A 14684-nucleotide genomic window follows, 5' to 3' on the forward strand; every position below is an offset into this window, starting at 1 on the left:
TTTGGAAAAAAGCTTGTATAGAATTAATAAAACTTGCCAGCATTTAAAAGCCACCTGAAAGACAAAGGGCAGAATTTGGAGTTCGGTGGCGGGCGTAGTCGGCGGACCAGGGATCAGCCGAAAAACGGCCTGCTGCCCGCCATTGGCCCACGACCACAATTTCACGCTGGGCGGGCCAATTAAGGCCCGTGCAGTGTGAAACACGGCTCCCCACTGGTCGGAAAGGGCCAAACCCGGGCGGGGGCCTGGCAGCCACCGGGTCCAATGGAAAACCGGCGTTCAGTTTAAAAACAACACAGCCCCTGGAAGGCTGCCACAGAAGAAGGTCTGTTCTGCGCTAGCAAACCCAAGTGATGGAGTCAAGTGCAGCTGGAGACGCCAGGTGGGAGGCTAGTTTGGTTGGGCACTCGGCCCCCTGTTTTTCTGATGAGTGCCTTGTGGTCCTCAGAGGTGGCTGCTGCCAGGAGGGACATCCTTGTCCCCAGAGATGGGAGGAAGAGGCCACCACACCTTACAAAGAGGGCATGGGAGGAAGTTGCAGTGCTGCTTAGCAGCCATGACATGGTGTGGCGCACATGGGTGCTGCGCTAGAAGAGGTTCAATGACCTGCTGCACTCAGGAAGGGTGAGTGCCCTGTTGGCATGGGTCAGTGTGCAGAAGTGTTAAGGTGTGGCCGACCCCTCGTGGACCTCAGTGGTGCTAGAGTCCGAGTGCCAACTGTCAATGAAGCCGGAGCTGGCCAAGGTGGTGAGCCCTGGCTGCTTGGACAGAGTGTCTTGTGGCTCAAGGGCCAGGACTCAGATGTGCCCTGTGAGGTGTTCCTCAGCTGGGGTTGGCAAGGCTGCAATGGCACTGCAGGTACAGAGTGGACTAATCAATGCTCCTCTACCCTTTCAGGAGAAGACAGGTCATAACCAAGCAGAGAAGTCATGGACAGGTGGAGATCCACCCAACCTGCTGCTGCTCACAGGTTTGAGCAGGATGCCCTTGAGCTGGGGAGCCAGCATGCTCCCTGTATAACCGGTCATGGAGAGGCAGGGGTGCCAAATGAAGGTAAGAGTGCAGTGCACAGAGGTGAGAGTTTCAGATTGTGCAACAATTGTAGTGTCATCTCTTCAGTGATGGGAGCCTCAAATCGGGAGTCCCCAATGATCGTTGAAAGACAATGTGATGCAGATCTCCATTATCCCATCAGGGTACCTGGCATGATCAGTGACAGAGTGATGTCTTTAACTAATGACATGTCCTTATTCTCCCTTTTAGATTCACCAGCATGCATTCACTCTCTGGACCAGGAAGGACCACCCCTGATGCCACAGAGGACCACCAGGCTTCATTTGCACCCACGTCACACCTGCTCTCTGGGCCAGGCACCAGTGCAGATACTAATGGTGGGCATTAGAGCTGCAGCTAGAACGTCGGTGCACATTGGGGAGGGCACTTCATACTCACTTGAGGCGCAGGAGGAGGCAGAGAGTGCCCAGGGTCCGGCAGTTGGAGGACTGCTGGGAACCAGGACAATGCTCAGACAAAGGCAGATGTTGGATGTTCAGCAGGATGTGCGGGAGAATCTGGTGGAGATCCATGAGGGTTTGCATGCCATGCTCTCCGTTATGGAGGAGTATATCTGGAGCATCAGCATTGCATTGACCCTCATAGCTGAGTGCACTGCCTCCTCCAGTGAGAGAGTGGCAACTTTCCAGCTCCAGGGACAGAATCTGGGGTTGCACTCAGACCTCCAAGCCCTCACACAGGCAATGACCTCAGGTGCTCAGTGCCAGTGTGGGAGATGGATGAGGCACCCAGTATCCCAGCTATATGCCCAATTGTGAGCAGGAAGGTCCAGAGCAAACTCACGTTGGCGTATGAGCTGCCTGTTGTCTCTGCAGGCTCCTCCCAGGGCACTTTGATAATGGCAGCCGCTCGTCCACCTCTCTGCCAGTGATAGTGCCATCTGATGAGACTGCAATGAGTGGGGAGGTGCCTGCTGTGGCATTGGCCGCTCCATCCCAGGCAGGGCAGCACAGGCTTCACTGGCCAGAGGGCGACCTCCAAGGTCATCAAGGTCAACAAGACAGCAGAGTCAGCAGGCTGTGTCCAAAACCGGTGCCAGTGATGGGATGGGGGGCACCAAGATGTAGCACTTGGAAACGTAAGTTAGTTACCATGAACACAAAAGGGACAGTTCCCGGGTCATTTTCTGTTCATTTATGTTTGGTTTATATGTCTGCTGGTGCGGACATCAACACCAGTAATGGTGATATCATTATGCATTCAATGTGGCAAAAACATTAAATTTGCTTTGGTTCTGATGGCATGAGTATGCTTCACCTTTTATCTTTCTGGTGCAGGGTGCACCTGTATGTAATGCTGGACGTGAGTGGCTAGATACTTTATTGCACAGTCATGAGTGGACTTTGGGTGTAAATGAAAGGGTCATTTCAGGCATCCAGGATGGAGGAAGCAGCCCTGGCATGAGGTGGAAGCAGATCTTTGGCAGCCTAGCTGAAGAAGCATTGGATCAAAGGTGTCCCTGGTGTTCCTGCCTCCCTAGAGGTTAACAAGGTCTGCTTCCATGTCCTCAGTGTTCTCCACTGTGCTCCTCTTCTGACTCACCATTGGATTCATTATCTGTGGCCTGTGCAGCTGTGCCAATATCCTCTTGCTCCAGTGGGTCCTCCCTTGCCAGTGCCAGATTGTGTAGAGCGCAGCATGCGACCACTATGAATGACATCCAGTCTGGAGGGTATTTTAATGCACCCCCTGAATGGTCCAAGCAGCGGAAGTGCGACTTCAGAAGATTTATGGTTCACTTTATCAGTGCCCTTATGGGGGAATGACTCCTTTGTAACGCTGCTCTGCCTCTGTTCTTGGGCGGCAGAGAGGCATCATAAGCCACCTTTTCAATGGATAGCCCTTGTCACCCAGCAGCCATCCATCCAGTCAGGCTGGAGCACTGAAGAGCCTCGGTACCTGGGAGTGCCTGAGGATGTAAGCGTCATGGGACCTGCCAGGATACCTTGCACAGACTTGCAGAATATACATCCTATGGTCACACACTATCTGCACATTCATGGAGTAAAATCCCTTCCTGTTGACGAAGGCACCTGGCTGATCCGCTGGCAACTTGATGGCCACACGTGTACAGTTGATTGCACCCTGGACATGGGGGAACCCAGCAATTGCTGAAAAGCCTCTGGCTCACTCAGCCTGGCTGGTCTCGTCTATATGGTAAAGAATAAAGGTCAGTACCCACCTGAATAGAGCTTCTGTCACCAGCTTCGCGCAACTGTAGATAGCTGATTGGGAGACTCCACACAGGTCCTCCATTGACCCCTGGAAAGAGCTGGAGGCATAGAAGTTGAGGGCCACTGTGACCTTCAGAGCCACTGACATGGGGTTTCCTTCCACATAGTCATAGCTGATCTCAGGCCCAATCATATGACAAATGGAGGCCACAATCTCCTTGGCGAGGTGGAGCCTCCTTCGGCATTGCACCTCAGACATATTGAGGTAGCTGCATCGCTGCCTGGAAGTCCTGGCAGCAGGATAATGGCATCTTCTGCAGCCCCTTCTGCCTTGGAGTTCCTGCTGGCCCTGTGCCCCTTGTGCCTTTGCCTCTCCTCCCACAGGTCCCTCCCCTGGAAGCTGCATGGGGGCCCCTGTCCTCTTTTCCCTCTGCTCGTCTCTTCCTCCTCAGTGCAGGTGTCTCCAGCAGAGACCACAATCCCCATTACCAGGGCAACAGAAAACTGTCTGAAACCCGGAAGGATCCACATAGTCTGAACCCTCCGGGGTCCCTGAGGACACCAAATAGTCCCGAAATGAAGCCTGGAAATGTTAACAATGAAGCCCCAAACAGAGATGAAGCTGTCAAGTACCAATAAGCAACCAATCTCCAAAACTCCTCATTATTCACACTGGCAATGCTGCTGATCCTTTTTATCCTGTCCTTGGTTGAGGTTTAGCAAGTTGTCAGCTGCCTGCCTGCCCAATTTGCAATGAGCACGAAACCACACAGGCAATGTAAAATCCAGCTTAATTGCCTTTTTAATGGCCTTAACTGGCCTAGCAATTGATGCTGGGCCCAGCTCCAACTCCCATGCGTGTCTGCCAACCGAAATATCGCGCAACTGCGCAATGACGTCAGAATACTCACCTGATGTCATCACACGCTATTTTACACTCGAGCAGGTCGGGCGCTTAGCAAAAAATTCTGCCCCATCCCAGCTAAAATGTCAGGGTAGGAGGCTTACCCTGCAGACCAATGACTGCCCAGTTGTCATTATACTCACAGTTGCCAATTAAGGGAGGCGAGGTGGGACTTCCCATTCCTAAGGTATGGAAGTCCCCCAGAGAACTGCTAGCCAATTTGTGACGAGGTGGCCGGAGTGGGGTACCTGCTGGGTGGTTACACCTGGGTGAAGGGGGTTACACCTTGCAGGGGCCCTGCAATCGGTCCTGGGGGTATGTTAAGGAGGGAAACATCCCCACCATCCAGCACCAGCCCTCACAAGAAATCTATTGGGCTGGCTGCTTGGTTTGAGCCTCTCCCACTGCTGGTTAAAACCTGGCAGCAGGAGGATTACCCATTAAATTACCCATTTAAAGGGCCTCACTTGTGGTGCTGGCAGGTGGGCCACCCAATGGTCCCCCTTTCCATCATCGCTGGTATAACTGCAGTGAGGGCAGAGTCAGAAGGATAGGCGTTGGGGAGGCCACCCGCTGGATTAAATATTCTCTCCTGCTTCAAACATGCCAGCAGGGGAGTGTTAAATCTGGCTCAAAGTGTTAGCTGTCTATGATTTTAATAATGATCTGTTTCAGAAAATAACTTAAAATTAAGGTATCTGCTTGGCAATCATTAAGAGGTTGGCGTTCTATAATCCCAGCGGCTTCAATAACTTAATAACTTCAAGCCGAAACAAACTATATTTTACAAATTACTTTGTTTATAGTAGCAGGTTGACACATTAGACTAATGTATTAGTATCAGCACATCCATTATAAAGTCATTAGAGGAACAGGCCAATTCCCGCTAACCAATCATAAAGCAATGCACAACATGACACCATCATCTATTTAACCCAAGGAATTATTTTTAATCTGCACCCTCCATTCCCTGTAAAGTTCACAGATTCCTGGCAGAAAGTACTCCAAATGCAAAAAATAAATCTCCCTCCTGTCACATTTTTCAGAACAATTTTAACAGCTGTGACGTTCACTTACAAACATCTGCTGTAGAGACTATGACAACAATGGTTGCTTACAGGGAGGCAACAATTAAAGACAAATCACTACCTTGAAAATCCATTCAAAATACCTTTTAACATTATTAAAACTTTTTTTTTTAAATTATTATGCATTGACTGACAGGCCATTAAAGAATCTCAGCTTTTATTACACGACATTTATGATGATTAGTAATAAATAAAAGAAATCATTTTACCAGCTCCAGCAGATCAGTAAGAAACACTACCCAAAACATAATCAAAATTGGGAAAGGGTGGTTTTCTTATTCACTATGATGCACTTCTTTTATTTGAATAATTCATAATTTCCTGCAGTGATTATTTTTCTCAAAATCCATCACAGCATAATTATTGTTGTGAATATCTGGTTCATGGTTCAATATTTTAAAGGTAATTTTTAGTTCTGGGAAGATTAAAGTTTAATCGTAGTGAAGTTAGTGGTTTGTGAAAGAGTTGGTATTGTGCCAGTAATTTGAGGCAGCAGTGTAGTGAATCCAATGGAATACAGTCTCAGGAGGAAGAGATTGAACTAATGGAAGGTAAGAAGTCATTGAGGCAGCCCAATTTGGAATGGCATTTGAGGGAATTCAGAAGCTATATGTTCGAAAGAAAAGAGTTTAAATCCCTCCTGAAGGAGATAGTTTTATTGAGATTTTATGACTCACAGTGGTCATTGACATCTGGGTGGGTTGGTCTCATTTGCCATTTAATGTGCAGTGTGGTCTGTTCGACCATAGTTTGCCTATAATTCATATATACCTCATGTTAATTCTGAATATTAGAGTATAGGATAGGTATTGTAAATTGCATTACATTTCTGACTTCGTATAGTAACGTTTATTATGTTTGTTTAAAACCATGTAATCTTGTGGCTTTATTCTCCTCATAGGTAACTGAGATTTCAAACTTTGTCTACTTTAAACAAAAACTTACTGGTCCTAAACTGGATCATAACATTATTTACAACATTCTTTTCCATTGAACCTTTATTTTCAATCTCAGAAATTACAGGACATTATCCTTATTAAAGTCCCATAACTAATTCTCACATTTTCATCTCAGTGAAGTCTGATTGTAGTAATATATATTGACTGATTAGCCAACTGGTTGATTAATATGGATTGCAAGTGGGAGGAATCTATACAATCAGTGCAGAGAAGTTGGGTTAAACATCCATTTAGTGGAGCTGATTGGGAGGGTATAGCACTCAGACCAACAACCATAATTTAGTTGACAAAATAATACTGTCATTCACTGCAAAAGCCGGGGGGGGGGGGGGAGGGGGGGGGACATTCTCTGTAACTGGCAATAGTCACTTTAAAAGAGCTTATTTAATTTACTCTTGCATGCTATTTCAGCTTGTTGTAAGCATCAGATTTTTGGTCACCTACATTACATGATTAATGAAATTATGCCTAGAATTTTGCACAATGGCATGGAAAGAACATTTTTATATTTGTTGCCAGGATACTGATAAGGTGGACAAATCACATTTATTGCCCATCCTTAGTTGTCCAGAAAAGGTGGTGATGGGGATTCTCCTTAAACTATTACAGTTCTAGTGGTGGCTGTGCTCACATATTGGGGTTATTTAGGAACTAAAAGATTCTCACTCAATGACCATGAAGGAAGAGCCATGTATTTCTAAATCAGAATGGGATACAATAAAAACAGAAAATGCTGGGGAAGATATGTTTGGTGGTGGCATTTCCTTTTTCCTTAACTAGGGTAACCCCCATTGTAGTTGACAGGACCTTCAACCATGTCTGACCCATCTCCCACACCTCTGCCCTCACCCCTTCCCCTCACTCCCAGAACTATGATAGGGTCCACCTTGTCCTCACTTTTCACCCCACCAGCCTCCGTATTTAAAGGATCATCCTCTGCCATTTCCACCAACTCCACATGATGCCACCACCAAACACATCTTCTCCTCACCCTCCTGTTAGCATTCCATAGGGACCGTTCCCTCTGTGACACCCTGGTCCACTCCTCCATCACCCCCAACTCTGCATCCCTTTCCCATGCAATCGCAGAAGGTGTAACACCTGCCCTCTTACCTCCTCCCTCCTCACCGACCAAGGGCCAAAACACTCCTTTCAGGTGAAACAGCACTTCATTTGCACCTCCTTCAATTTGGTCTACTGCATTCTCTGCTCCCAATTCGGTCTCCTCTACATTGGGGAGACTAAACGCAGGCTGGCTAACCACTTTGCAGAACACCTTCGCTCAGTCTGCAAGCATGACCCAGGCCTTCCTGTTGCTTGCCATTTCAACACACCATCCTGCTCTCATGGCCACATGTCTGTCCTTGGCTTGCTGCAATGTTCCAGTGAAGCCCAACGCAAACTGGAGGAACAGCAACTCATCTTTCGATTAGGCACCTAACAGCCTTGTGGACTTAACATTGAGTTCAACAACTTCAGACCATGAACTCCCTCCTCCAACTTGACTCCTTTTTAATCCAATTTTTATTTTTTTTTTAAATTATTAGTTTTAAAATTTTATTTCACTCTTTTACTTATTTGTTCATTTTTTTAAATCCTTCTTCCCCAACACCACCACCCCCCCTTCCCCCACAAGGCCATCTGTCACTTGTTTTTATGTTTTGCTTTCACAAAGTGCTGACCCTTGTTCTGCTATTTTCATCATTTGCTATCTTACCTTTATGCAACTATCAGCACATTCTTTACCCTTTGCCAGTACTGTTACACTCACTTTGTCTCGTGTCCGTGGCATCATTATCAATCTCTCCTTGTCTGTCACCTATCCCTGACCTTCTATTTTGTTCCACCTGCTCCACTCCCTCTTAAACAGTATAAAACCCATCACATCTCTACTTGTCTTTAGCTCTGAAGACTCATATGGACTCAAAACATGAACTCTGTTTCGCTCTTCACAGATGCTGCCAGACTTGCTCAGTTTTTCCAGCATTTTCTGTTTGTATTTCAGATTTCCAGCATCTGTAACATTTTGCTTTCATCAGACTGGAATGTATCTTGGAGATGATAAGTTTCAACAAATGCTCTCTTGGCTTCGTGGTATAGATCACAGCAGAGGGAGGTCCCTGACTGCCATGTGTTTTCAGCCCCGGCACACTGGTGGTGATGCAAATACAGCAGTGTCATAAAACTATAATATCTTTCATAATATTATTGTGGTTTATTGTACAGTAGGTTTATGGCCATGAATGATTAAATTAGAACCAGATAGACTGCAAGCTTGAAATTATCAAAAGAAGTTAGGGATAAAAGGTATTTGAAATGCTAATGAATAAATGTGAATGAGGTTTTAGCATGTAGGGTGTGAAGGAAATTTGCATTTTTAGATAAGTGAAGGAGTTGCTTGGGTTTTAAATGGATGGTAGGATGTTTACAATTAACAAGATAAATAGGGCAAGGTTTATGTTTTCCCAAAAGGTACTGACCATTTTGGCAACATGAAAGATTTCTATATTATGGGAAAAGCACATATAGAGCAACAGAACGTACAGATTAAAGAGAGAGAAACATGTATAAAGAAGGAAGGAAGGTGATGGCCATATAAGATCTAACAGGTGTGTGAAACAGCCTTGGGGAAGCCTCCAGCCATTTTTGAAAAAGTCCTCTGTGTCCAGTAACTAAAGTTGGAGAAAAGCCTTTGGAATTCCACTGTTGAGTGGGTGCTGTGGTAAACCTGCTGGCTTGTTATTTAAATTTAAAATGTATTTATTGAAGGCCTTAAAAGGGGGTATGTAGTTGGAAGTTAGTTTATTTAGGAGTTTTGGGATGTTATAATATTAAGTAACTGTAATCTTATGTATGTGCTTGAAATTTTTTGTTAACACATGTTTTAATTTAGTTTTTAAAATCTCTAAAGGCATTAGTGGATTCATTACTTCTGAATTCAGTGCCCAAACCTTCTCTCAATGAATACAAATTGCAAAACCAGTGTGATAATGTGGCCAAGTTTCCCTTGGATTTGGTCACACATCACCTGTCACGTCATAACAAGTGCCATCAATCAAATGAAATTCTCTGACCTGGATAATGTAAAGCTTTTTGAGTGTTATATCAGCTGTACCCATCCAGGCAAGTGATGAATATGTTCTTCTTTAATTCTTTCATTGGATGTGGGCATCACTGCCAAGGCCAGCATTTGTTGCCCATCCCTAATTGCCCTTGAACTGAGTGGCTTGCCACATTTCAACCATATTTCTGTGGTCTGCAATCACATGAAGGCCAGATCAGGTAAGGGTAGAAGATTTCCTCCCTTAAAGGAGAAGGAAATCATTCAAGAACATTAGTGAACCAGATGGGCTTTTACAACAATTGACAATGGTTTCATGGTCACTGTTACTGAGACTAGATTTTCAATTCCAGATTTATTAATTGAATTTAAATTCCACCACCTGCCATAGTGGGATGTGAACCCTTGTCCCCACCACATTAACCTGGGCCTCTGGATTAATAGTCCAGTCACATTACCACAAGGCCACCATCTCCCCCAGGTATGCCATGACGCACTTAGGGTCAGGAAGTAAACAACTTGATGCAGTGTACTCAGCCTTAGTATTGTTCTTATAGCCATGGTACTGACATGGCTGACCCAGTACAACTTCATTGATTCCAAGATGCTGATGTCAAGGCAATAGTGATGCTATTGAAGGTCAAGGGATGGGGGTGGGGAGACTGGGCACTCTCCTGTTGGAAATTATCATTACCTTGCGTATACATGGCACAAATCTAGATGCTAACCAGATTCTTCTGCAGACTGCTTCATTATCAGAAGAGTTGTGAGCAGAAATGAACACTGAAGTTCTCAATGAACATATCACACCTAATAAGATGGAGGAATATTCATTCATGAAGTAGCTGGAGATGTTTACTATGAGAATGCTTCACTGGAGCAGTGATGTTTTGGACCTATAATGATTGGCCTCTGATAACCACAAGAATGTTCAATTGCCTCAAGTATGCCTTTAGCCTTGGGAGAGTTTTCCTTTTGACAAAACTGAGCAGTGAGGTTAGTGGTGATTAACTAATAATATGAAAAATATTCAAACAAGTATGAGGCTTGGCTGAGAGCTGAGAAATCCATTAGAGTACTGAACACCTGAGCTCCAGGGAAAAGGTTGCTTGATTGACAGCTCTGGCTCCACTATTTATGCTGTCAAATACAAAATGCTTGTTTACACAAGATAGAGGTTTCAGGTGTTTGCAGTTTCTCCTATTGATACTTTAAAGAATCTAGATGATTGACACTTCTATTGGCTTGTAATAAAAAGGAGCTCCTTTTAAGGAAGTGAAAATTTATCAATGAATTACTGTTTTTTAAAGATTGTTTTACACATCCTATTGTCACTATATGGTTCATTGGTTCCATGCATGTTATAGGAGGTGAACAGGCATGGAAGTGCCATAGCTAGGCATGGGAGGCATGAGAGGCCATAGGGCAGCAGGGAGCATACTTTGACATGGGCAGCAGGAAAGGCCATAGGAACCTGTTGGGGAGACATACATTGGCATCGGGAGGGGGGGGCCGGCATTCTGGGGACCTTCGGAATTTATCTTTCAAACAGTTCCCTTATGTAGGCTATAGTTCATGGCACTTCTGAGGCACCATGAACCATGGCTCTTTGAAAAGTTGGCCCAGTTCCATGAAAATTGTGCAGGACTAGGGCAACGGAGCTGGCCTGGTCAGGACTACAGGGTGCAGGCTCACAACCCAAACAAGCCGTACCTTTAAAAGAAACTGCTGAAAATTAAAATGTTAAAAATCAGAAACCCCAGGAAAGGCATCCAGAATCCAGGAATTGGATCCCGATCGCCATTTTAAAGGTCCACGGAGTTCCCCCGACTCCATGAAAACCCAATGCTGTAGAATAATGGAAACTCAAAGTAGAATCTGAGGCCATTCAGCCCACCATGCCTATGCTGGCCCTTAGAGAGAGCAGTAGTGCTTAGTCCTATATCCTTATTTTTTGACGGTTAGCTTAGAAGTTGCTCATCTCAAGTCGCTGTCCAATTCCCTCCTGGAACCAGATTACAACACTTTTTCAAATAGAGTATCAGGGCCTCTTTCTCTTTAATACGATTGTCAGGAATCCTGTCTCTTCTATAACAGTGCTAGGGTCCCTTTACTTTCCAGATGAGTAACACGTGCATTATTAAATGTTTAATATTGCTGAACAAGATAGCCTGATACTATTATTAAAAGTTTGTGGAAAAGCATATGGAGTATGACAGGTGAGAAGTTGATAACAACCTGCACCTGGGGAATGAGGTCACTGTATGAAAGCTGACAGCCCTGCCACAATGTTAAGCAGTGAGGTTAGGAACAGCTCAAGCAAAGAATGCATTGGTCACATGTTTGATGCACTGGTGGACGGGCAGCTGGGTAATGTTGTATGTGTTCACCAGTACGCTGTGAAATAACCATTGGTATGTAGGCTGAGGGCAGGTGCTGCTTTCACAGACATTGGCAATGGGTTGCATCTGAAGGTATCCTCCAGGTCTGCAGCAAGAATGTGATCTAGCTCTGTTATAGTCTCATGAGGAACATGCAGCCTTCCAACACACCACTCGATGCTCAGAGTGGGAAACAAGCTGCAAATAGGAATACAAGAGCTACTTATTGGTAGGTGCCTGTTAATGTCATCTTATGGCCTCCCTGAGTTGCGTCTCTACACGTTCCACTTCTTTCTCTACATTGCACAAGTAGGTCAGAATTACCATTTTAATTCCATTGCCTCATTGGTGAATGCCTCAAGCTGCAAAACTATAAACCTACAGGGACAATACAAAGTTTAGCTGAAACAAAGCATACAAAAAGTGACTCCTAGCCAGTCAAGTTAAATTAGTTACAATATCTCTTTAAATCCAAATGCATCTATCAGCAGCCAATTGCTGATAATGAACACTTCGTACTGTACTGCATTCTTAGTAATAAGCTGCCACAGACAGTGATGGAGGGAAGTTGTGTGTCTGACATGACAGCAACATTAAAACTACATGGATTTGCATATGATGACAGTTTTTGAGCTGGTGTTCCCAAGCATTGACCTCACTCCCAGAGGAAAATGTTTATGGGTGTTGTTAAAAAGTGTGAATTTGATGCAGTGCTTCACCAACCTATTTTTTTTCTTTTCCAGTCACCTCAAATCTACCTGAAAAAAGCCATAAGAGAGGAAAAATCCAGGCCTAAATCATACATATTCAACATTCAGATTCCCCTCCATAATTCTAAATCTATCTCTGCTGCAATATCAACTTTGGTGTACTATAATTTGTTTTGCTCCTACAGTGCCATTGATGTAAAGTTGAACATATCTTCAGCTTAAATTATACAGGCACATGTTCCACTGCATTTACTGTTTGACCCCTTGTGCGGAGTTGACCCAGATTTCCACTAACAACGTTTTACCCGCCGGCCACAATGACAGCTTTTCACGGCGTATCATCCTAAACCCACCACGTTAATTATGCATTCCCGAGAAACATGTCGTTTCTATTGCGGGTGGCTCTCATTCGCCTATGACGCCATTACCTCGCCACTTCATCATGCTGGACACCACATTTAAAGTGTTGCCGCACGCACAACTCTGTGCTTTCAGCCCAGGACTGCCGCACAGAAGACAGGATGGCCCTGAAAGGCAAAAAGACTGCAGGCCCTGCTTCAGTGACTTGTCCCTTGAGTCCCTTTTGAACACTGTGGGGGCTCACCGTGATGTCCTCTAACCCTGCTCTGGCCACAGGATGGGCAGCTGCTTCACCAATCCAGCATGGGAGGCAGTGGCAGTGGTGGTCAGCGCCAATGCCCTGCAAAAGAGAGCAGCCACATAGTGCCACTACAGGATGAATGGTCTCATCTGTTATGCCAGGGTAACTCACTCTTCTCATCAACCTCAAATCACACATTCACAAACCCATCACACATCCACAGGGGTCTCACACCTCAAGGGACATCACACACCCTCACATGTCCATCAGACTCATATCCTCTCGAGCTCGTGTCCTCAGCCTGTCCATGTCTCTGCTCATCACACAGACATTACACACAGTACCACGTGTCCTGCTCAAACTCTCTCCATCTGTTTTCATGTGGGAGAAGCTGGCTCATATCAGCAGGAAGAGGTTCCAGACCAGGGGTGAAGTGGCCTACAATACGCCCTCACTCAATTTGAGGAGTGTGCCATTGCACTGACCGTGAAGATATAGACCCTGCCTATTGGTCGGCAGTAGCGAACACTCTAGTGAGGATCCTGCACCAAATCATCCCTCTCTTAATGCAAATGCGAGTGCTCTCTCTCCTGCTTTTGACTCTGCTGCAATGAACTATTTCTCTCTACTTTGGTTCACTGGGAGCTCTGCGAAGCAACCTACACCCTCAGCCAACTTCATCTCCATCCACGTCCTCGACTCCAGCCAAGAGGACACCTCCATTGAAGAGCTGGGAATAAGCAGCCTGGAAGACCCATCACAGCGCTTACTCACACCCTCCACCAGCGCAGAGACACACACATCAGTGGGATGTTGAGCAGGTTCGGATTCACAATCTGGTGGTCACCGCACAGACAAATGTCTGCAGCAGCAGAAGGCAGGTTCGGCTGAGCGCCCCAGCACTTGGAGCACCAGGCACCTGTGGGGTCTGAGTCAGACGACAAGCCTCTGAATTTGGCCTTCCAACTCATCCTGGAGAATCAGCAGAAGGTGTGGGAGCATCACACAGAACTGCTGGAGGCCCTCAATAGAGTGACATGCGAGTCAGAGGAATGTGTCTGCCTGCTCTCTGATAAAGCACGTGTATGGAGGTCTCCATGCAGGAGGATGGTGCATGCCATGGACACCCTGGTCCAGCAGAGTGCGGAGATGCACTCCATCGTGGGAGCCATGGATGAGTTTCTGCAGTGGCAATGCGAGAGAGAAACAGGGCATTTTGACTTTCCCCCCCAGGAGTTAGGCTGGTGCCCCCAAGCACTCTAAGGGAGGAGTAGCAGCTGGACACCCCTGGGACATCCACTCAGGAATCTCAGGGGCTGTCCTTTTGCTCCAAACCTCCTTTGTCTGTAAGCCCCTCAATCTCGTCTTATGTCACCACAGAAGGAGCTGCTGGCTGACAAGCAATTCTGGAGGGAGAGGTGTGTGTGTGTGCGTGTGCGTGTGCGTGTGCGTGTGTGTGTGTGGCAGGGCCTTTCAGAGCCTCGTGCAAGCACACTCCCATGCATGTGGATCCTTTACGTATTTTACTCACCTCAATGTCCTGAGCATTTTGAATGCTGCCTGCTGGGGTTCGCTTTCAGTTGTCCACCTGAGCTGACCTGCATCTCCACTCACCCAATGATCACACTCCCATGCAGCACTTGATCTCACCCACCACGACTGTCGTTTCACTTTTGATTTAGCCAACCTGGTCTTCATTCTCTATTTCATAAGTTCCCCCATCTTTTCCCCT

The 14684-nt window shown here is 46.0% G+C and overlaps 1 protein-coding gene across 1 annotated transcript in view; it reads right to left on the minus strand.

Annotated features, from left to right (window-relative positions):
• The window catches only part of thsd7ba (thrombospondin, type I, domain containing 7Ba), a 676798-nt gene that overhangs the window by 279506 nt on the left and 382608 nt on the right, over window positions 1-14684 (minus strand). Inside the window, exon 15 of the mRNA XM_041200229.1 lies at window positions 9685-9690. Within this exon, the coding sequence (XP_041056163.1) occupies window positions 9685-9690 (6 nt within the window). The remainder of the gene's footprint in view (window positions 1-9684; window positions 9691-14684) is intronic.

The sequence above is a fragment of the Carcharodon carcharias genome, chromosome 12 (genome assembly GCF_017639515.1).
Source record: "Carcharodon carcharias isolate sCarCar2 chromosome 12, sCarCar2.pri, whole genome shotgun sequence".
Taxonomy (NCBI): domain Eukaryota; kingdom Metazoa; phylum Chordata; class Chondrichthyes; order Lamniformes; family Lamnidae; genus Carcharodon; species Carcharodon carcharias.